The following is a 23,990-nucleotide window of genomic DNA, read 5'->3' on the forward strand; positions in this document are numbered from 1 at the left end:
GTGATTTAAAAAAATAAAATAAAGGGTTCTATCATCAGAAGTTTACTCCCCTTTTACTCTTGACTTTTAAAAGAACCACCACTCCTGCCTCCCTTTATATTTAAAAACAAACACCAAGAACTAGGAACATTTCTGTTATAGCTGAAGTCAATGCCAAAATCTCATTCAGGATTTCACCTGTTAACTTAAGGGCCTCGAACTGCGTGCAGGCAAATGCTATTGATTTCAGATGCTTTGTGAAAGCAAGTGAGAGCACCGTAAGCAACTCTGCTATAACTATTTCTTCCAGGTGACCTGCAGCCACTATTTTCTTGAGTGGCCCCACTGAAATCAGTGGGCCAGGTATATGAATCCTCATCTATCTGAATACAGTTTGCAAGTTCAAGCCTAAAGACCCAATTCAACTTCCATTGAAGCCAATAAAAACATTCCTCACATGATAGATTGATTAAAATCACCAATTCTAATTTCAATTTTAATCAGGCAGTATGAAACCTTGATCAATTTTAATCTAGTTTGGAATTTGCATGCTTTAGTATTTTCCTAAAAAAAAGATTGATTTTCATCATTGGTAACCATTAAAACACATCTATTTGCATCTAAATTTGATGCTGCTTTTGCTAACCTGGAAGATACACTAACTCGATACATGTTTATTTAAGCAATTTTGTTGCTTAACATACATTTATTCAGACTCTTAATTTTTACATTTTTATTATGTTAGAAAATGGCAAATGAGTCATTTCTTCTTTACTAGATGATGATTGTTTTTTTTTCCCATCCGTGATTTGTGTTGAGCTACATTTGGATAGAATTTGGAATTCAATTAAATGTAGAAAAACAGCATTTTAGAATGTATTTGGTATTCATTAAATCTACCTTTATTGTGCTGGAAATATAAGAGAAAAGTGAATTGATTAAATGATGTTTTGCATTTAGAAATAATTTATTAATCAAAAAACACATCTTGCGGGTTAGTGAATTGAACTGAATACTTGCAGTCACCATATCCTTCAAGATGTAGAGTAGCAAGTCTCATACTTGCACACTTGCTTTTTATTTATAGATTGGAGGAAGAAAACACCGGGTCCTCCAGTTTTGCTGTTTTCTTTTAGCTGCCCTCCCCGTTAGCTGCAGACAATACGGTTCTGCCCAAATCACTTGGCAGTCTTAATGGTTTTGAATTGGGGCTTGGCTGACTATACTTGGAAAGAGTAACAGCCACATTGCGCAGCACGCTGTTGAAGTAGACAAACGGGAGGGAAAACCCTCAAAGTAGCATCTGTTCCTCACCACCCTAATTGCAGTTGTAGTTGATACGAACTCTTCATTTATCTAGAGTAAATAAAACATTTCAAGATAGAAATATGTGAGAGGCAAGGATGTTTGTGGGTTATATCTTATTGGACCAACTGCACGCTGGATGGGATGGGATGGGAACTTGAAGAAGAAGGGACTGCTTTTGAAAGCCTGTCTAAGCCATCCCAACCATGGTGTTAGTCCAATCAGAGATATCATCCATGGCTAATTAATGACTCCAGGTTTTGTGAGCATGGGGGTGATGCTCTTGCCGTGATGGTCCAGGAGATACGCAAGAGTTCTTCTGGGTGACATCTTTTATTAGACCAATGGTATGGTTGGTACAGACATAGCAAGCTTAGGCAAGAAATAGAATCAGTTTTCTGTTCACGGTTCCTTCTGAATCCAATGTAATTTTTATACTGTTTTCCCCATGTTGTCCTCAGGAGATTGAAAAGGCCTGGAAAATGGTGGATGCTGCCTATGAAAAGGAGCAGAAAGCAAAGGAAACCATTATCGCGCTGAAAGAGGAGATTACCAACCTGACTAAATTAGTGGAGCAAGGATCTGGGTTATCGCTGGGGCAAGAGTACAAGTAAGTCACCTTCCCGAGGGAGAGGGATGGCTTAATTTCATGCCCAGTGCAATCACGGGGTCTTGTGCTGCATGGCCCTGCACTTTGTGCCTTGTATGATCACTTATTTTGGTGTAAAGTGAGTGCATATCAGAGTAGCAAATGCACTTTTTGCTGGGGTAAATGGCTGTGCAAAGTGCGCACCAATAGAGATTCAAATTTAGCAAGTTCACTTAGTATTGGGTCAGGCCCAGAGAGATCGAACAACATAGAGATGATTCGTTTTCGGGTCTGCAGGGCTATCTTGTTAGGAAACATGTCTAATTTGAGTGGCCGTGTCTGAAAACACATGCATGGGTGATAACACCAAGGTTCGGGGACCTGGGAGCCAGGAAACCTGAACTCCTTGTCCTCAGCTTTGCTACAGGTTTGCTGCGTAACTAAGGACAAGTAACTTCTGTCATTCGCTGTGCCCCTCCCTCTCCTTTTTTATCTTGTATATTTATATTGTAAAATCTTCCAGACAAAAGTCGTGCATTTATGTAGTGCCTGTCACTGGGAGGTTTGGACCTCGTTTGGAGCCTCCTGTAATACAATATAACGACAACAGATCATTCTGTGTAGCTGAAAAACTGCAATTGGAATATGTAATTGGAATATTTCCAATAAATTTAGCTTTTTCAGGATCAGAGCCTCGGGTTGCCTGTGCCTTTGAAGGTGGGGCAGGGAGGCATCCTAATTAGAGGCTAACTGTTCAGAGACATGTGAGCTTTTGTAGCCAACCACTTGCTTTTGTCAGTTCATGCGCCTCTGAACTAGTTAGTGTCTAAGGTGTCCCCATGCCCTGCTTTCTGCTTGACTTCAGGTTAACATGTCTAACTTCCTATGTGTTTTTGGACAAGAGAGTATTTTTTATTTATATGTTATATCTTCAAGGCATCATCTGTGCAGCCAGACAGATTTCAAGGAGCCTGGATACAGCAGTGTGGGGAACCTGGAAAAGGGTATAGAAATAGGGTGGCTGGTTGATTCTCCAGTGGGCATCAATGGCACCAAGAGTTTAGATTTTGCTGTGATGGTGACTTTTTAATGAGTGCTATAGATAGAGCACATAACGTGATTGATAGCTGCAATGGACTAATTCAAGAGGAGTTTAAAATGGAATAGGCAACACTTAAACTCTAATTCATTGCAAAAGAGCTTGTTCTGGACTCAGAGGGGGGTACAGGGGGTCTTGGGCACTGCTCCACTATTCTTTCTTTTTCTTTCAGTATCCAGGATTTGCTAAAATTTAAGGACGAGGTAACAAAGGAGCGAGACCATCTCTTGTCAGAGGTTGTGAAGTTACGTGAAAGTCTAACGCACACTACAGAGCAACAGCAGGAAACGGAGAGTGCAAAAACCGAGGCAGAGCAAACCATCGCTCAGGTCTGTGCAGCTCACCGGGTTGCAAACGCAGGCTTTGTCCCAAACTGTTCCCCCACCTTTGCAATTGAGAGCTGCACTGTTCCCTGTCATTTTCCATTCCCCACCCTTTCAGGGCTGCTCAGCAAGGAGTCTGTCATCAGTGCTTTTCATGCTTTGCTTTCTTTCCCTCCTGTATTCTTTACCAAGCTGTCTGTTATCTACTGACTTCTTCCTCAACTCCCATATTCCCCGAGTTTGGCTGGAGCCTCCCATATCCAAGTTAAAATTCCCTCTCAGTTTTGGCATGTCTCTCCTTGCACTGGGAACCTCCAGGTCTGCAAGACAGGAACGTCAAATGTAGGCCTGGAAATGCCCCTTTGTGTTACCGACTCCAGCCCCCTGCCTTCATAGCCAACCACGTCACACAGTCCGTTTCATAAAAGGATCAGGGTACCTCTTCACACTACTTAGGATTTTTCCCTTGCTGCTCCTATTTGGAGCCTATTCTAGAGCTTCGCCCTGCTCACGATCAGTTCTTTCCTAAATTTATTCATGGCCAACTTATACCTATTTGCTTTGGGACGTTCTTGCTTTTATCTTAAGTTGCTCTTTTCCCTCCTTGGTGCTTACCCCCACTTAAGAATTTATGGAGAGCAGTCCTATCCCCTTGAAGTTTACATTTTGTAAGGCTGAACAAACTAAGCTCTTACAGTCCCTCGTGAGAGTTGCTCTTCATCCCCCCAAATAATTTAATGGATAGATCTTCTATCCCTGAGGGGTCACCAGCTTGGGTTTAGCTGTCTCTTCCTGCATATGGTAGTTGAACATGTAGTGGGCTGGAGATCAGTGAGAGGATTATTTGGAAGTGAGAGAGCAAGAAGGCAGGAGGAAAGCGGGGTGGGAAACTGATATACAGAATGGGGAGATATAGTTGGAGAATGGGAGGGGAAAGAAAATGATACGAGTGCAGGGGTGGAGAGGGCAGGAGGGAGAGATTAAAGACAGATGGCATCATCCTACTTGCAGTAGACCTTATTAGTCACAAACTGGAAAGCAGGCCTGGGCTACTGCTCGGCATGAGATGTAAGGCACTCAGGTTACCCATCTGGAGCAGAGAGTTTCATAGTTTCATAGTTTCATAGTTTCAGGGTCGGAAGGGACCTAATAGATCTTCTAGCCCGACCCCCCGCCAGGGCGGGAGAACAACCCAAAAAACACAAACAAAACCACTCACCCTAAAAACAAAAACGGGACTCAAATGAGTCCAGCCAGGTAAGTATCCAGCCTCTTCTTAAAGATCCCCAGGGTAGGGGCCAGCACCACCTCCCTTGGAAGTTGGTTCCAGCTCCTAGCCGCCCTGACTGTGAAGTAGTTTTTTCGGATGTCCAATCTGTACCTCCTCTCCATCAACTTGTGCCCATTATTCCTTGTTATGCCAGCAGGGGCTAGGGGAAACAGCGTCTCCCCCAAACCCTTCTGGTTCCCCCTAGTGAGTTTATAGACGGTCACCAGGTCCCCCCTCAGCCTTCTCTTGTGGAGGCTGAATAGGTTCAAGTCCCGCAGTCTCTCACTGTAGGGTCTGCCCTGTTGTCCCCGGATCATGCGGGTGACCCTCCTCTGGACCCTCTCCATGTTGTCCACATCCCTCCTGAAATGGGGCGCACAGAACTGGACACAATACTCCAGCTGCGGCCTGACCAGCGTCGCATAGAGGGGGAGGATCACCTCCCTGGCTCTACTCGAGATGCACCTGTGGATGCACGACAAGGTCCGGTTAGCCCTGCCAACCATGACCTCGCATTGTCGGCCCATGTTCATCTTGGAGTCAATAATGACACCAAGATCCCTTTCCGCCTCCGTGCTCTCAAGTAGGGAGCTCCCCATCGTATAAGTGTGCTGCTGGTTCCTACTACCCAAGTGCAGCACCCTGCACTTGTCCGTATTGAAACACATCCTGTTCCTGTCTGCCCACCCCTGTAACCTATCCAGATCCTTCTGCAATCTCTCTCTCCCTGCTAGCGTGCTCACCTCCCCCCAAATTTTGGTGTCATCAGCGAATTTAAACAGGTTGCTCTCCACCCCAACATCAAGATCGCTGATGAAGACATTGAACAGCGCAGGGCCCAGGACCGAGCCCTGAGGGACTCCACTACCCACCTCCCCCCAAGTCGAATATGATCCATCCACCACCACCCTCTGAGTGCGACCCTTCAGCCAATCTGCAATCCATCTGACCGTGTAGGCATCTATGCCACAGTCACCTAGTTTACTAATTAGGATGGGGTGAGAGACGGTGTCAAAGGCCTTGCTGAAGTCCAGAAAGACTACATCCACCGCGACACCTGCATCCATGGCCTTTGTGACCTGATCATAAAAGGCAATCAGGTTGGTCTGACATGATCTCCCCCTAATAAATCCATGCTGATTGCCCCTGAGCATCATCTCGGATGCCGGCCCATCACAAATGTGATGAGTTGGGGTTGCAAAGCAGAGGAAAGGTCAGTATCTCTGCTGGGCTGAGGGAGCTGTGGAAAGTCATCCCTGCTACAGCAAAGGGAGATCAGTGAAACACCCATCACACTTTACAGTCATTTAAATCTTCCCACGTAACTTTTAATGTCCCAGCATTTCCTGAGACAGAGCCTCTTGAGCTCTGAATCTTACAGAAGGTTTTACTCTTCATGCAGTCGACTCCCCATGTCTCCCAGCTCTCGCCGTAGTTACATCCCACTCTGCAACACATCCTTACACCCTTCACACCCACCACCTTTTCAAGATCTCATTGAAGGGCTTGTCTGTTCTGGCCATCGTTCATCTAGACAGTAGCTGTTAGAAACTAAAAGCAGTGCTTGCGTGCTCCTAGACCATGCATTGCCTCGGAGGCGCAGTGTCTGAGCATGCATCAGATCTGAACGTGGAGCATTCAGCAGAGCTGCCGGGAACCATAGTAGTGTTTGCAAGCATAAAACCTATGCACAGGAGAGAAGAATAGGTCAGATGTGGGATCTTCATGCAATGACTGCAGCCCTTGGGAAGTGGCGCTGCTGTCTATTATTGCAGATCCTCACGCTGGGAGAGCACTGTGGTCTGGTAGAGGTTGTTGGGAAGGTGTGGGCTTTAAGATTGGTGAAGTGAGGGGCCATACAGATAGAAATGGACCATAGAGATAGAAGGGAGAAAAAGTGAAGCTACAGCAAAAACCTTTAAAAATGTGGCTTGCTTAAAATAGCACCAGATCTTTGGTTCATTGGCTGTCTTCACTGATCAATTTATCCTTTAACTTTGATATGAAATCGTGGGCCACGTACTGTGCTTTTGTCCTCTCAGAAACTGAACAGCTAGTCAGGGAGGGCTCCATCCTCAGCTCTTGATTGCCATATCTAAGGGGAGCAGCAGCGGTGGCTCTAGGTAGTTTTTCTGTTGATGTCTCTACTGAACTAACTGTGCATGCAGTTTAGAGCAGCCACAGGGCTTGTCTGCTCTACGCTGGTGAGAATGAGCCCCTGTAAAACACCCCATCGTAAAACTCAGCTCGCCCCGTGTGTGGCTTTTGGCACGTGATGGTTGATACCGCAGAAAACCTTGCAATCAAATAAAAGAACTCGGTGGCTGCGTCTGTACGCGACGCTTCGAGTGCAGTAGCCTAATTTGACTGCGCATTAGCACAGTGGGCAAAACCCGTGCTAATGCGCTCATGCACAGTAGATTTAGTCTGCTATGCATGAATGGCACAAAAAGACTGTTCGTTTGTGCTAATGCGCAATAGTGCCGATTACGGTGCATTAAGTTAGCACCTGTTATTGCAGGGCACTTACACACGTGTGAGGAGCTTGCTCCTATGCACTGGAAACCCAGCATGTCGGAGCAGACTCGATTAATCATAAATTGAGGTGCTCGGGCAGCCTCATGCATCATGTGTATCTGCGGCGCTATGCGCCTCCACGCTGAGAAAATGGCAGTGGTGTGCTTTGAACTACAACATGTTTGATCCGCTTTAGTTCAAAGCGCGCCATTGCCATTTTCTCAGCATGGAGGCCTGCTGTGCTGCTGAATACATGTGCTCCTGATGTGATGCTAGGCGCTGTTAATTAGCAAGGCTCACTAATTAAAAGTGCCTGGCACCACGTTGGGAGCACATGTAAAAACGCCCACAGGCATTAATGCACCATAATTATGGCCCTGTAGATGCCCTCAGTTCCAAAAATGCTGATTTCTGTCCAGTCAGTAGGGGAGCAGATCTGACATATTCCATCACTTTTCCGTAAAAGCCACACACTGCCACTAAATGCTCAGCACAGTAACAGGAAACTGTACACTGTTTGCCTACTTAACTGACAGACAAAGCCCTAACAGCGCTCTCCCCACCCGTCATTATGTGACTGCAGCTCCAGCAAGAAATCCAGATGCGTCAGAACGAGGCATCGCGGGAGTCTCGGAAGAAAGAGAAACTGGAGAAAGAGCTGAAACACCTCGTCTCTGACACAGACAGCAAGAACGTTGAAATCAAGACGCTTCAGCAGCATGTGCAGAAGACCAGAGAGGAGCTCCTAAAATTGGAGCAGCAGCTCAAGGAGCAGAAGGTACGGTTGGTTGTTCTGTTTCCTTTAACACGTGTGTGTGCACGCTCACGCACGTGCACACACCCACACGCACACAGATTCTGTGGGTAAGGTTAGGTCTCAATACAGAGGAAATTAAGTTGTTCTAGCATTTTCATAATAGGATTGAGAATGCGGAGGTGATCTTTCCATCACTGGATGGATTATCCTATCGTCAGACGTTTATTAACTAGAAGTCTCCATTGAGTTTGCAATGTGCTGTGACAATCCTATGCCAAAACCTTGCCGCCTGTGCTCCAGGAAGCCTTTTGGTAATCAGACCAGGATGCCGTGTCTATGAACTATGTTCTGCTTCAGATGCTTGGGTGTATTAGATTGGTATACTCAACTGAGCCTGAAGGAGGTAGGTTTCCAAATCCCTGTGCAATTTGATGGGATTAGAATTGGGTATCTTTGAAAATACCAGCCTGCGTGTCTAAATACTAATTTAAAGAGCAGCACATGACGGCACAGTTTTATTTTTTTATCTAATGAACATGTATCTTGTTCAGACTTTAAGGCCTTTGCTTTCCTGTCTGTCATGTGATGATGATGGTAGGACTCTTCTTGAAAAGGCAATAAGTAACTAGGAAACAGCAAAGAGCATGTGCGACCTAGTAGCCAGAATAGGAGACCAGCAATTTAGTATTCCCTACTCTGCCACTGCCTTGCTAGATGGTGCGGGGAAAGTCTCTTAACCCCTGTTCCTCTCTTTCCCCATCTGTCAAATGGGAATACTGAACTTTACATCTCTCTCAAGTTTGCTCTGAGGTTTGGGTAATAACAGCTGTAAACATCCTCAGATAAATGTTGCAGTAGAAATGCAGAGAATGGCCTTCGTGATTCTTTATATTGTTTTCAAGTCGTTTTTCTGGGAAAGTCCTAAAACAGTGTTTTGCAACTAGTTTGTGTCTTCAGGTTTTCAGTCCATTTCCCCCAACTGAGATGCCTCCAGAGAAGCAATTTCAGCAAATAGCAAAGGAGAGTCGATAATTGTAAAGCAATGTTACCTTGAGGAAACTTTCTCAGGAGTTGCGTGTATCTTGCAAATTCATGGTTGCTTTCTTCCCTTAGGTCCCTGAATCAATGTGGGTAGAAGCCTGTGACAGTTACTTTGTTAATTCAGTATGAGGTATAAATAAAATATACCTCACATAAAGAAATGGAGGGAGATTTGCCTCTTTCTCTGCACAAGACTGGGTTTGGTGCAGCCCACAACGCAGCTCTAGGATGCACCAAATTACCTAGGATATCCCCAACTCCAGCATGCTGTCTCCTGCCCTTCCATAATACAGTAAAACCCAGATCACTCATATTCACATCAGGTTACTGATTCAAGGGCACAGCTGTTTAAAGGTGTGTACAGAAGTGCTCAGTGCATGTTTTACAGCTCTGTAATTTAGAGCACTTCTTATAGCACTATAAAGTTTCAGTGCTCTTAAACATGACAGAAGTTCAGTGTTTGCAGGGGAGAGGTGTGGGGAGAGGGGGCTTTGAGCTTCCCTGCAATTTTCAACTTTGGAAAGTGCTCCACATCTTCCTGGGTCTTCTCCACTGGTCAGAAACGTAATCAACATACGGAAGTGATTAGAAGTGCTATAAGTCGCCAAAGCGCTGTAAAATACAGCGCTTCAAATTTAATACCTCATCATTTAACAAGGGTTCATTTGAAGGTCCGTACCCATTTTTAAAGTGCTGTGAAGCCGTGCACTTCTAAGTCAAGTCACAGCAGGAAAGTGCTTTAAATGGTGAACAAAGCAACTTTTGTACACACCTTAAATGCAGCTTCTACTTCTGAGGGCTCCCATTTTTCAGTCCTGTGCAGCTTTTTCCTGCAGCTGTGTATACACCGGTTTGATTTACAAATCCTCATCTTTGTATAGGTTAAGGACCTTTTCATTATCCCAGTTCTTCTGTATTTGCACCTCCTTGCTTTAGCCCTTTCTAGGATTTTTCAGTCTGGGATGTAAGGAGACCACATGGGGCGGCACTTCGTAGCAGAGGTTGTTCATTAGTCTGAGAGCAGGATTCAGAGAACCACAGGAGCTGTCTGTGCCCTGCAGGCTTTGCAAACAATCCCGACTCTTTACTGAGTCAGAGACACCGCTCTCATCTTTATCCTGTGTTCCCACCATGCATTTGAGTAGGGCAACTCACCCCTCCCCTTTAGTTTTAAACGGCATGACTTTATATATTGACTTTATCAGTCTGTCACACATGGATGCTTGAATCCAAAAATACGATGACAGTTTTTTTCCCTCGCTTATGAAGTAACGTCTGCCAAGGGAAGTCCCATCAAGCAGAAGAAAAGACTGGCAGCTCCAATATCAAAATATATGTTCTCCATATAAACCTTGAAACTGCTGTTCCGGGCTTTTGACTGAAGACAGATTAGAATGGAAAACGGTCGTGCCCCGATGTCAGCAAATTGTGCACTCAAGGAAATGTTATAGCCATATTAATGCGGGATTTGCTTGTGAAGATATAGAGCTCCCCTGCCCCTCAGCTGATTAAAGCTGTTTGAATCTCCTACTCATTTGCAATGATTACAGCGCGGCGCTGTTGTGGATGTGATGCCTGCCAAATGGCAAACAGGCATTAAAATATTTATCCACCACCTGTGAGGGAGACTTACAGAGCTTCCCCCCTCACCAAAAAAAAATGATGCTGGCTGCAGTGTTCATTAGAAGTTGTCATTTCCCTTAGCTATTGAGCATTCACCCTATTTCTGAGCACATTAGTCATTTCATCAGGGATAAAGAGGGGTATCTATCAAGGCGGGTCTTTCCCGCCCCACCCTGGGGGAGACTCAGGGTGCTGCATATGTGCATAGCATCGTGAGATTGAAAAGAATTAAATGGCTTGCTCTGTAATCTAACAGATCCTGAACGAGAGAGCCGCCAAAGAGCTCGAGCAGTTTCAGCTCAGAAACTCCAAACTCCAGCAAGAGAATGAGCAGCACAGCCTGGCCTTTGAACAGGTGGTGCAGGAAAACCAGCAGAAGACAGTGGAGCTGAAAGTAAGTACCGGGCACCCTTTGGATCACTTTGGGGACTGGCGTCTTGTCCGCTGTCCCAGGTGAAGCAGGGGTAACCCTGACCGGCACTTGGAAGGGGAGTCTAATTGTTTCAAGAATAGAGTTGGCCATCCAGTTGTTCAGCCTTTCTTCTCCGTCAGCACTATGCAGCATCCAAGCATAGCGCTAGCTTGTGCCGTGCGACCGGAGGAGCTGTCTGTCAGAAGGGACGTTCAAGTAAGTGCCTGACCTCCTCCGGTCATTAAAGATCCCATAGTAATTTTCATAAGGATAAAGTCTTTTTTAGATTGTCAAACCTGTGGGCGTAAAAAGCTTGTAAAAGCTGTGCCTCCCTTTACAGTTTTTGTAGTGATTAGCACACTCCAAGTGCTATCAGAAGCCAATAATAACTAGCAATAATAACCGTGCTCCAGCCAATTTCCAATACACTAAATTACCTCCTGCCTATTTAAATGTACCCTTCAACATCAATTGGAGAAGCTCAGCACAAATAAATAAACTAGTGTTTACTAGCTGATCCACACAGGTTTCTTATGGCTGCATTTCAGCGGTGAGGGAAGGGATCCTCAAAGTTTTTAAAGCCCTTTGAGAGCCTTTGGGAATAAAGAGCATTGTATAAGTGTTAGATATTATTACTATATGTCTGCTGGGCCATGTGTTTTGTATCCTGTAACATTGCTACAGTTACAACATTGGTTATGTTAGAGAACAGGACAGAAAACCAATAGCTTATCATGCTTTACTAAAGTACAGCCAATTCCCTTGAATAAAAGAAGTCAGTTGCTGATAGAGAGCTTTTGTTCAGTGGACCCTGCTGGTTAAAAACAATGAAAACAAACCACGAGCAGACATGTTAGAAGATCAGTTCAGCGCTAATGGAACGGAAAGATCCTACTGTATTTTGGATCCACCGTGAGATTGCAGTGTAGGAGTTTTGCTTTTCGGTTGTATTGCCAGGTACACTGGAAGGACATTTTTATTACCCATTAAAAACCCCCAAATGACTGTCCTCCAGGTTAGGCGGCATGATCATTATTTCCAGCAATATCATCTTTGTGTAAAACTTTACAAGCAACGCGTTCAAATAGGAGGCAAGTACAGGACTGTAGGGAGTGAGGAAGGAGCGAGGAGGGAGTGAGGAGGAGGATTTTAGTTTAACAGCCAGATCCTGATTTCACTGAAAGTCGATGGAGCTCATCACTATGTCAGATCATGCACAGCGTGGAAATGCTGGAAGATGCTGTCCGGTTGTTACTTGTGCATATTGAGAAAGCACATCAGAGCCCTAGTCAGGGAGCAGGACCACACTGCTGGAGGCATTTTAATTGCATCCTAGTCCCACAGTATGCCGAATAGCTTCTGTGTTGGGTACCCGCAACTCCCAGTGAAGTACATCTTGTAAACCTGTTGCAGCTCAGTGTTGGTCAGTAGTAGTTGAGGGCATCCAGTTCCTCACAGAGGTACTTGCACATCCCGGTACCGGGCTTCCTAATAATGTCTGATTCTATACAAAGCAGTGGTTGCTGACATGGATGGCTTAAAAAATACAGTGGTGATGCTGGAAGCGGTTGTATTAATTTCTCAGTAGTTGTAGGGACTATTTCTGTTGACTTCAGTAAGTGTAGTGACCAATGATTCTGGTATCCAGGTTGTAGCCATATTGGTCTAGGGGAAAAGGCAATCAGGACTCATAGTAGAGATGATGTCTTTTATTAGACCAACCAGATTTTTGCAAAAAAGATTTCTTTCATTGCAAGCTTTCAGGCACAAACACCCTTCACCAGGCATTGGAGAAAAGATCGTAAAAGTTCTCCTGGGTTGAAATGAAAGTTTGTATTTCATAGGATTTCACAGAGGAGTCAATAGATGGAAAACTCCTCTGGGCAGGCAGTTCATAGCTGGTATGGAGCCTCTCACCTCCTGCGAGGATCTGTGATGATGCAGATTACCTTGAACTAATGATTAGTACCTGTAGCATTTCAGTCTGGAGTCTAGATCAGGCCAGCGGTACGCTGCTTACAGCAGTTACCAGTGCCTTGCATTGCAAAGGAAGGCAAAGCTGCTTGCGTAGGGTCCGCTGAGCCCGTTGTGTAGTGCCATGCGTGGGTTGCACTTGGGGATTCTTTATTGTTCGTTTTATGCCCTGAAGCATGAGATTTGATTACCCTTCTCATGGCCCTAGCTGGCTTTGTTTAAATTATTTTTAATAACCGTGCAATTATCCAATGTTTTTTCTAAATCCGCCCACGGTATTTCTCACCATTACCTCTTGCCACGATGAATCCTGTAGATTATCCATCTGCTGAGGAAAACGGTGTTTCCTCTTTTTGGCTTCTAAGTGAATTGCTCTTTGTTCCCCCTTCATTGCCTCTTGCTACCACGCAGGTCAGAGAGGACGAGGTGACTCAGATGCGTCACGAAATCTCTAAACTGTCCAAGGCAAGGGAAATCATCCAGAGGAAACTGCGCGTTGCCGAGGAGCAAAAGGTTGAAGCAGAACACGAGAGGGATACCCTGAAAAATCAAATCTCCGGATTAGAGAGAGGTAGGGACCTATACATGGTGTTGGATCCACTTTGGTGAAGATTAATTCAGTGCATGACTGTCATGGTCATGACCTTTTGGTGCCCAGGGCGGGACCGTGGAAATGGGAGCTGGTGTGTTGCTTACTGAACTGACTTTATGCACAATACATGAATTCTTTTGCGTCACAAAATGAGGCCGGGTGTCTTTAACGTATGCATCTCTGTGACTATGAAAGCTGATGCTCCCTCTCACAGACTACAGCCAGGCCTTTTACTGGGAAGGAGGGCAAAACAAAAGAAGTGTCGCTGAGCTTTGGAAAGCATGAGCATGGCAACAAATATCAATATAGCTCTTGGCAACTTCGAAAGTTTGTTCTGTTTCCAATGTCCTGAGCTTAAGCCTTCACAATATCACCTGGGCACTTATTTATTCTTCCATTCCGGTTTAAGCTCATCTCGTCTTACTTTTTAAATGATCCTGTCTTCTTTACGTGTAGATGAAAGGCTAATCTGGACCTGTTTTCAGGTGGATGTAACTCCATGGAAAGAAGTAGAGCTGCACTCTTTAACAGCAGGGCTGGATTTAGCCCTGCTTGACTGGTACAGCTTTGAAGTCTTAGGCCAACATTTTCACAAGTGACAAGTGTGTTTACATGCCCTCGCTTTTGGGTGCTCAGCTGAAGGCTTCTTAGACCGACTGGGCTGCTCAGCACCGTCTGAAAATCCAGCTTCTTTATGTTGCCTCAGATTGGGCACCTGAAAATGGAGGTTCCCAACGTGACCAGTCATTCTCAGAAATGTTGCCCTAAATCTCAGTCATAAGTGCCAAAATCTCATGTATGTCCCTATATGGATAATATTAAATAACTCTTTTTATACATTGTTGAGGTGGTGTGATAGCCATGATGGTCCAGGAAAAAAATCCTTCTCTCTCTCTTTTTTTTTTTTTGCAACTTCCACTGTCCTCTCTCTTTATTTTTCTAGCTGTAGAACTTGACCTCAGGGTTTTTAATGTTTTTATCTTCCCTTTAGAGTTGGAGGTTGCTAAAAAGCAGGCAGAGACTGATAAGAAAGCTATAGATGAGCTTGTAAGAGAAAGGGACATATTAAACAAGGTAAGCTTGCACCGGTAACATTGGTACACAGATAACTTGCCTTGAGAATGAGATGTCTATAGCTTAAACCATGCAGAGAACTGGCAATACAAGGAGAACGTGATGAATAATGGCCATCAAGCTTTTTCTAAGCAGCTGCTTACGTTCTGTTTTTTTTTCTTTCTGTGAATTGAAACAGCATTATTACCTGCGAACACAAAAGGGACTTCTAAGTATTAGCATATAAAACAGCAGGGAGTTCAGAAGTGTTAAGTGCTTTTGCCTTTATTGCAAACCTGTTATTTGGTATTCTAAGGAGGTGATTACATCTCTGCTTTTTATATCGACACCATATAAAGTTTAATGTTAATCTAGGCAAATTAAAGCTGCGCTAGTAAAAATAAAGCCACACCAATGTGTTCAGTGGTCCTATATTTGCATATCAGGCTTATGTTTTTTTAACTCCAACCTTTCCTGCCTCCTTTGTGATCCATTTGTCGCAATGACCATTTTTCATGTGTCTGCAATTCTCATATTGTATGAAAACAGCTCGTGTTAATGGTAAATTAACCAGAGATTGGTAAACGTGACTCCAAGAAGTGGTTCTTGAAATTCTTGTTCAATTTACAAGTTAAATTTGGCAACCAGAGAATGAAGTTGGAGGGTGTTGGGGTCCATGGCAACTTCTCTGGCTTTTTCTGGAATGGATAGATGTATGATTTTAAGCCAGGAGTTGTTCCACTGCCTTCATTGAGTCACTTCATAAGCAGCAGTCCTTCTATAATGCAGAATTAGTGTTCCAGCTTCCATAGCAAATGTAGAAAAAGGGCTGCCACATCCTTTAGTGACTCTGCCTGAGTCCTGGAGAAATTCTCCTGTTTTTGGGGTTGGCTGGCTTAATTCAGCAAAATGACTCGGGGGAGTCCATAACCCACTGCTGCAGAGGCTAATGTTTGCCTCTGCAACTTTCTGAGTTGCTAAGTTCTCTGCTTTGGGATTTTCTTTGCAGAACTTGCTTAAAGCTGCCAGTGCCACACAAAAGCAGCTGAACCTGGTGAAGCTCCATGAACAGTCCAAGAGAAACTTGGAAGAAGAAATCCAGAACTACAAGGATGAGGCTCAGAAGCAGAGGAAGATCATCTACCAGCTGGAGAAGGAGAGAGACCGCTATATCAACGAAGCTAGTGAGCTCACCCAGAAGGTGTGGAAGTGTTCGTTTGCATGCACGGTTCCTTTCTCTCTGTCATATAGATAATTATAGAGTCATAGAGAAGTCGGGCTGGAAGGGACCTCCAATGGTCATCTTGTCCAACTTCCTGCCTTAGGTAGGATCATCCCTATCCAAATCATCCATAACCTGAACTCTACATAGGACTGCCATCAACCCTGACACAACATAGACCTAACGCCCTAACCTGCCACAAGTAAAGCAGGGGTCCCATGACAGCCAATGCCTTTCTGCTGTGACATGTTGTTGATATATGCTGTCTGTCTTTTACTTGCAAAATTGGAAAGACGTGTATTCCCTTCCTGACTTTTTAGTTGCAGCTAATAGGTGCATCCTATCAGTGGTCTTCAGAGAATACTTGGTGGGTCACAGTGAAGGCTGGTCATTGCACTCAGCACCACCTTATACATCAGTGCTGTATTTTAGGCTAGCGTCATCTACTTTCTCCCTGTTCCCCCGTGCATTTTAGAATGCTTCCAGACATGTTTGTCTTCTGTTAGCTTTTCCTCGTTTTATTCAGCTGTGCTTTGCCAGCATGTCCTGGGGAGCATAGGGCTGAGCATGCCCTCCTCATCAAGTCCACTGACACACTCCAGGGTTGGACGTTCACTAGCGAGTCTGCTTCACGCTCATCTCCAGTGCCTGCTCTTTGTCTTCAGCAGGCTTGAGGGTGGGCACCAGGGATGAATCTGGAGTCGCCCCAGTGTCAGGCTTCCAACGCTGGAGTGCATCAATGGATCTGGGTGTGTAGGGCATGCTCAGCCTTGTTCCCTCTGGTCCTGTTCTCTCATCTGCTGATGTGGATGAGACAGGCCCACGGTGCCCCACTTCCAAGTGGGAGGTCTAATGAATGTGCCTTTGGTGAGACTCGAGGTCAGGTGTCCTGTTGGGATCTGGTTGTGCATCCATTGCATGTCTCTCACCAGCTCTGGCTCAGAGCTTGAGACTTAAATCTGTGTTTCAAACCTTGGTCTCCTACATTTGTTACACTGAAACCATGGGGTTGACCCTTTTATATTTAATTATATCTCAGGGTGCAAACAGATGGTAGTTTTACACTGGTTTAACATCCATCCATCCATGGGGTTTTTTTTCGGTTTAAGACTGAATTAGTCATGAATTCCCAATCAACCCAGCCGAGCTCAGTTGTTCAAGTCTGCATGGCTCTACCACTGGGCAAGTCTCCTCCCTCGCAGACCCATCAGCTTGGGACTTTGGATACTCTTGAAACCCATGGCAAGCATCCTATGTGCAGGCCCCCAGCCCAAGGACGTTGGAGTTTGGATGCCCCCTAGTCATGCTTGCTCCTAGCCAAAAGAGGGAAAGCACAAACACAGTCCCCCATTACCACAAAATTGTGCAGTCAATTTTCCTGCATTTGGGAAACTCCTAAGGGTCATCCTGCCCAGAGTGCAATGGACAAGGCTCATCCTGGGAAAACCCGTTGATTATGGTATCGGTGCAACCCATCAAATTACGCTGGTGTCTGAAGCAGTGGAATAAACAGAAGCAATCGGCTCTCCTAGGTAGGTGCCTGGATTAGGCCTTACCATTTAGTGAAGGAGGCTGATAATAACCGGCTTGCATTGAGCAAAGGCTGCCTTGGGAGCAAAGGCTGCCTTGGGAGCAAAGGCTTCAGCTGTGGACACACAACACATACATTAGTGTAACTTGCACTGGTATATTGTTACTCCTGACTGCCTGAGAGGTAACTTTATCTTGAAGTGGATGTATATGGATGCAGGGCTATATGCCCTGTGCCCCTTCCATGTTTATACCCATGTACTTACACTGGAGTGTGTCACGTGTCCACACTCTTACTCTTGCATGGCTTTGTTTTATCTTCAAAGGACCCACTCCTGCAAGCTAACAGCACACGAGAAATCTGCTGGGAGCTGAGGATGCTTGGCATCCTCTGAGGGGCTCAGCGCCGCACAGGAGTGGGCCCTTTACTTGTAAAATCACCTCTGAACATCTGAATGCACCCCAGCCTATAATACCTATGCTGTTTCGGTGCATCTCTGCAGACGCTCTGCAGAGAAATACTGCAGAAGCATTTGTGTTGTATTCATTGCCTCCTATTAAGTACAGCCCTATTTCTGAAGGTGTACTAAGGAGCATGATTGTAACATGTTCCATTAATTGCCGAAGATCACATTGAAGAGCTCTCCAAGAAGCTCATTGATTTACTGGGAAGCTAGCTTCAAGCTGTTTCAACTCGCAGGTTATTTGCTGCCTTCTCACTTTATAATTACCTTTTATAGCTTTGTGCGGCCAGTGGCTTCATATCTTCGAATGATACATGCCCCCTTGTCTGGCTGACCTTGTATCATTTCTCAGGAATAATATTCCTTTTAAGTGAGATCTGTCTTCGTTCCAAAGTCATATTTTACATCATCCCCTTCCCCTCTCATTGCATCTGGTAGGAGGAAAGTGTGGCCAAGCAGTAAGTCATAGCAGTAACAATGGCAAGGCTCTGGCTTTAGGACCATTCATTTCCGCTCAATTTTTATATTTAGGGTGAAAATAACATAAGTTTGTTGGGAGTGAGGAGAGTGTGTGGGGTTGACTCTGGAGATTTTTGGGTATTGATGGAAATTATTTGTAACCCTTGACATTTTTTAAGTCCCTACCCCAGCACCTCCCTGCCTGGCATAGCACGGTGGGAGGGGAAGTCCATGCATTTCTTCGACCCTCTCCCAAAGGTCCTTCAACCCCCTTCCAAATGCCCTGCCCATTTCCCCACTCTCAGAGCCTGGCAGTTATGCCTGGCAAAGCCTGATCAAAGGGGTGTTGTCCTCACTGTGGTGGAGCCTCAGAAAATAAGTTCTGGCTCTAGGGCTGTTTGTGTAGGGGGCCCTGCACTGTGACTGCCATTTTCCTGGGGATTTTTTTCACTTATTTGATTTACTGAGGGACAAATCCTGACTCAGCCTGTGGCTACAAAGGCACTTACTACTCCAGGACCCACACTGATCTGTTTTACAAGTTGCACAGGTTGCTCGGACCAGCACGGTACTTCACCCTCTAGGCATGCAGGCGGTCCCTGTTCCCGGCTACTCCTTGGTTTTTGAGGGCAGAGCCGAGAAAGAATGGAAGCGAGACTGGTGCATGCGACGATGCATAGACCCCTTGCCTGTGCTTGTCTGCAAAGAAATCTGTGGAGCTGTGGCAGCTGAAGGAAAACCATCATACTGCTTGGAGAAGAAGCTTCTTTGCCCATAGGATTTCCTTGTGGCCTCCCCCAGCTGTGTCATCCCCTTGCATAAGCCATTAAAAATAGCCTAGGGAATTAGAAATAGCCATTAGAAATAGCCTGGGAATAGGCTCCAATGTGGTGCCCCCTCCAAATGATGGCACAGCAGCTGTGCTCTCTAGGACCTTAGCAGCTTGCCCAGCTGATGCCCAATATCTTTCAGATCCCCTGCCCAGTGCCAGGCCAGATCCCCTTGCTGTGCCACTGACCCTAAGGCAGGGCCATTCATTCAAGGTGCCGTATTCCTGTTTCAAAGCCATTTCCTATGAAATCTATCTTGCTGGGGTGATCTGATCTCAGCTGACTTTCTGTCCCTTGGGCAGGGCGCTGGACCCGATGATCTCAGGAGGTCCCTTCCAACCATAATATCTATGAATCTATGAAACCTATTAGCAAGCAGTTGGATTAATATCATCGTTAGAGCGGTATCCAGGCTGATGAAGGGTTTTAGGGTGAAAAGTTCCCATAGACTCACCGTTGGGATCACTGGGCCTGATTCTCTGCTCCTTTTTCTTTTTTGGACCATCCATTGATTTCAATGGCATTACTCTTGCTTGACAGCAGCGTGAGAGTGAGAATTGGGCCCATTTCCCATGTAGCCTGTAGTAGTTTCTTCCCAATGTGAGTAGAGTGCTTCTTTCATGAAAAAAAGAGGCTTTTATCACCTGAAGCTGAATTAGTGGCACCTCTGCTCCCTTTTGCAGCTTCGGATGTGGAAAAGCACACCGTTGATTAAGCCCTTCAGTCCCGCCTGTCATTGCTCCCTGATCATGCTGAACTAGAGGCTGTGGAAACAGATCCTCTGAAGTGTTGTTTTTCCAAAAGCCTATCATGAATTTGACATCACATTCAGGGAAATTCACAACTCTGTTTCTTTTTTAATGTGCTTTGTCTGTAGGATGCCCGGTGCTGTGATGCTATAGACCTTTAAGACATAGGGAGGATCTTGAGACCTCACAGTGGGGTTAGGTAGAGTGTGGATCCAATGTAGCCCTCTTAGATAGGTTAACTGAGCTGAGCTAATTAGGAGGTAAATAATAGCTAAATTTACACACAAGAAGGCAAGGTCATAGAAGAAAGCTGTCTAAAGTGGGCTGATATTTTATGCTAAGAGGTGGCCACTTCGTGCCAAGCCCTGACAAGTGCCAGATGCTTTCAACTCAATTAGAAGGTGGGGGCTTAGCCCCTTAGAAATTGGTCTCTGGGCCATATCACACATGCCTTTTCTGTATTTCTGAAGGGGAGATGTTTGAGGTTCATCATTTCAGAAGCAGCACCGTCAGCATTAAAACCAACTTGGGAAACTTAATCCCAAAGTTTATTGGACTTGCATCGCCTCAGATCGGAGCAGGAAGGTGACAGATGCAATGACCTACTTTTGCATCTTGCTTCAGCCTTGCTGGTCACCAGACTATGCTGCAGATTTAAAACATGCCTTATTGATTTTTTTCCCTCACTCTTATTACTATTGGCAGCTTGTTTTAAATGAAAAAGAAGAGGCAGGAGCAGATTATAAACTGGGACTCTGCTTTCATATCGCGGTGTAAGCGGTTTCTGGGCTCCTCGGCAGTCGGCTCCAAATGTGCCGGCACTCCATCCCTACTGCTGTCATAAAACTTTCTATATTTAGATATGCACTATCTCCAGAGCTGGTTGGAAGGATATGATAGAAAAATCAATTAATTAAGCTCTTGCCCCATAGCTAGCCCCCTAAAGACCTCTCAACATGCTCACCCTGCTCTAACATTTACAGAGGGGATGACTATGCTGACAGCAAACTTTGCTGCTATTGAATATGTGCTCTAAACATGCTTGGATTATTTTTTTCCTTTGACTTCACATGAATATAAATTCCACTTGAGTTTGAACTACTGTCTTCAAAGAAGGGAGACACAACTAGTGGGTGTGAATTGTAGTTACAAATTGCCATGTATTCCCTCTGTGAATCTACATTTTTCTTGTTGTTTTTATGCCCCTTGACCTTTGTGCTGTCATTGAGGATGGGGTTCTTGTCTCCACTTGCACGACAAAGCCGGAAGCAGATGTCCCTAGCGTGCACGTTTCCCCCTCTTCATTCTCCTTCCGTACAGTATTTGGTACATCCTTGCCGGATAACCACACAGCTCTGCTTGCTTTTGCTGAGCTTTTGTAAAGCTTTTGCTAGCAAGTGAAAGGGGCTGGTTTTACTTAACGCATCATTAAAAAGCCCAGCCAAAATAATCAGGCTAATCACGTTTGCTGTCACTTCTATTCTATAATATTTGCTATCCCCATCGCAGTGATATGCTGCCAAGCTTTAAAAAATAAAAATAAAAAATGAGTTTAAAATAAAAAATCTTAAAAAAAAGTCACTTTCTACCTCCATTGTGAGTGGGTGTGATCTTCCTTGCTCAAAAGCTGTCCCGCTCCTACAAAACCCATCCACTCCCATCCCTTTCAGTGCAGCAGACTTCCCTGTTCCCAGCCAATCACAGATGCTCCTATGGGCAGTTTCCTGCCTGCCCATTTAGAGCAAGTGTAAATACAGTTTGTTGGTTTCCCTATTATTGTAATTACCCATAAAAAATTGAGATTGTATTAATCCAAAAAACATATTGTTCTATATCTACTTTTAAGTTGTTGGAACATATCGCACACTTTCTTTCTGTTTGCTATATAGGTGATGGATGACTATAAATAACTTAGTAGTTTTCCTCTGATCTCTGCTTTGTCTCAGTCTTTTAAACCTGTTTATTGTTAGGGCTCTCGATAATCTGTTTTTTTATTCTCCCATCTTAAAGCACTTGTGTGTTTTTATGCATTCTTCTTTGATATCTGAGCCAAAGCCCTGGCATCATGTAAAAATCACATTTTCCCCTAAATCCGCAGCCTAGAAAGGTTAAATTTCCCATTTGGACTGAGCTGATGGTGACTGTAGCCACAATTTTCTTATTACAGGGATTTGCAGCTGTCATCTGAGATAAAAATCACAAAATTTTATCCCGCCCTAATAGTCTTGGGAAGGCAGCTTAATCTTGTTCATTTCCTACTTTCCACTCCAGGTCCTCCAGCACATGGAAGATATCAAAGTGCGGGAAATGCAGATTTTTGACTACAAGAAGAAGATAGCAGAGGCTGAGACTAAATTAAAACAGCAGCAGAACCTGTATGAAGCTGTGAGATCAGACAGGAACCTGTACAGTAAAAATCTGATTGAAGCTCAGGTACAAGAGTACATTTTTTCCCCAGGATTTTTACTTTTTTTTAAACTTTGCTTTTTCTGAAGTGAGAGTTAGAGAAAGGAATTTGCGTGGGTGATTTATACGCACAAGTGCATGCGTGATGGCAGTTTATTAGGTGGCCATTGCCTTATCCTGACATTTGGACTGGGAAGTGGAATTTATCATCCTCACATAGCAATATTTCACTGCTCCATAAAGACCCTGGCACACTGGTGACACATTCATGTCACTCCTTGTCTTTCTTCTGCCTCCACACTTCTCTGCCCTCTGCTAAGTTTGGTCGGTACATGCAGGAGTCATGAAATAATGAGAATGACATCCCCTTCCCATCTTCCTACATACACACGCTGTTGTGACTCACGGATCAGAAAGCTGTAACAGAAGAAACACTTTCAAGGTGAAGTAGCATTTTTCTGGCAGACTTTAACGTTTCCATCTAGGCTGGAAGTTTTGGGAAGCGTGATGATTCCAATTCCTCCCACCCGCACATTTCCCTGCAGGTCCCCTGAGCAGTATGAGAAAAGACGCAAACCACTTATTTAAAAAAATACTGCGTTGTTCTTCAGTAATGGCTGAAACACTGGGGGGATCCTGGGGTGTGCTGCAGGGATCTGAGCCTGGGGTCCTTTGAGAGAACAAGGAGATACACAATAAACCTAGAGGCTAAAATGTAAATTGACAATCTGACGTGAGGAAGGGGTGCGATGCAGGTATACTGCCCCAGGAGGGATGCACCGTGCCTAAGGGCTTCTGTGTCTTGCACGCCTCCCCATTTAGTCTGGAGAGGAGTCAATGACACTGTCGAACAGCTTATACGCTCTCTCTGTGCATCCCATGAGCTATTCCAGCTACCTCTGATTAGCGATGGAGCTAGGGCTCCTGTCATTCCCAAACTTTTTCTTCCCACACACAGTTTCAGACTCACTGCCCCAGCTTCCCTCTGCATGTGGAGTTACAGTGGGAAGCAAGAGTGGAGGCCCTGCTCTTCCTTGCTTCCCTCCATAGGCAGGTAAGGGCTGTGATACCATAGCTCACAGCAACAGGTGAAACACAAGTTAAATTGGATGATGCATGTCTATGTGTGCAAAGTATTCACAGGAATAAGGATGATGCATGGTGAGAACCCAAAACGACTTTCCCTTTTTTTAACTTTTTAAAAATATGATAACAACTTGTCACCCAAGTTCCTTACCCCCTTCTAGAGAACTGGCAGCTATGAACTGAGATAGGCTAATGCATTCAATTCTTCTGCTCAGTAGGGAAGAGGCCTCACCATGTCCTGTGTATACATACAGTCCTTGCAGGGGTCTCTGCAGGAAACTACCTACTACAGAGGCCATTCGCTTACCCCTTGCAGATTATTTGATGTATAACTTGCGTTAAATGTAATATTCTGTGTCAGATGACAGCTACTGCGAGAGCATCCTTTTGGTTATAATCACACCACTGGACTGTGTGCAGCAATAAAAAAAATACTCATTCATAGTTCACTAGCAAGCCAGCCAGCCATGAAAGAAAAAAATTGGCTTGTCTTAAAAACTATGCAAAATTCTCATTCTCTTGGGAAGTAAAATAAATTGGCAAAAACTTATTTAGATAGAGCAAAGCTGGCTGCAGGTATTTTTGGATTGCTTAATAAGAAAAGGTCCCCTGTTAGCCTGCCCTGCCCACATTACTTGTGGTCTCCAGGGCATCATAATCTCCAGCTCAGTAAAATCTCCTAGAAACGGATTTCTTGGCTAGGTTTCAGC

At 44.8% G+C, this 23,990-nt stretch overlaps 1 protein-coding gene and 1 non-coding gene across 2 annotated transcripts in view; one reads left to right on the top strand and one right to left on the bottom strand.

The window, feature by feature from the left end:
* Nucleotides 1-23,990, top strand: part of CFAP58 (cilia and flagella associated protein 58) — a 72,390-nt gene that overhangs the window by 2,335 nt on the left and 46,065 nt on the right. Inside the window, exons 2-9 of the mRNA XM_025201222.1 lie at nt 1,746-1,894; nt 3,145-3,301; nt 7,666-7,860; nt 10,760-10,897; nt 13,301-13,460; nt 14,473-14,555; nt 15,544-15,735; nt 22,060-22,221. Of these exons, the coding sequence (XP_025057007.1) occupies nt 1,746-1,894; nt 3,145-3,301; nt 7,666-7,860; nt 10,760-10,897; nt 13,301-13,460; nt 14,473-14,555; nt 15,544-15,735; nt 22,060-22,221 (1,236 nt within the window). The remainder of the gene's footprint in view (nt 1-1,745; nt 1,895-3,144; nt 3,302-7,665; nt 7,861-10,759; nt 10,898-13,300; nt 13,461-14,472; nt 14,556-15,543; nt 15,736-22,059; nt 22,222-23,990) is intronic.
* Nucleotides 17,079-17,239, bottom strand: LOC112549882. Its single transcript, XR_003093471.1, has one exon. It is a non-coding gene; the product is annotated as a U1 spliceosomal RNA (small nuclear RNA).

This window comes from Alligator sinensis, unplaced genomic scaffold (assembly GCF_000455745.1).
Source record: "Alligator sinensis unplaced genomic scaffold, ASM45574v1 scaffold61_1, whole genome shotgun sequence".
Taxonomy (NCBI): Eukaryota; Metazoa; Chordata; order Crocodylia; family Alligatoridae; genus Alligator; species Alligator sinensis.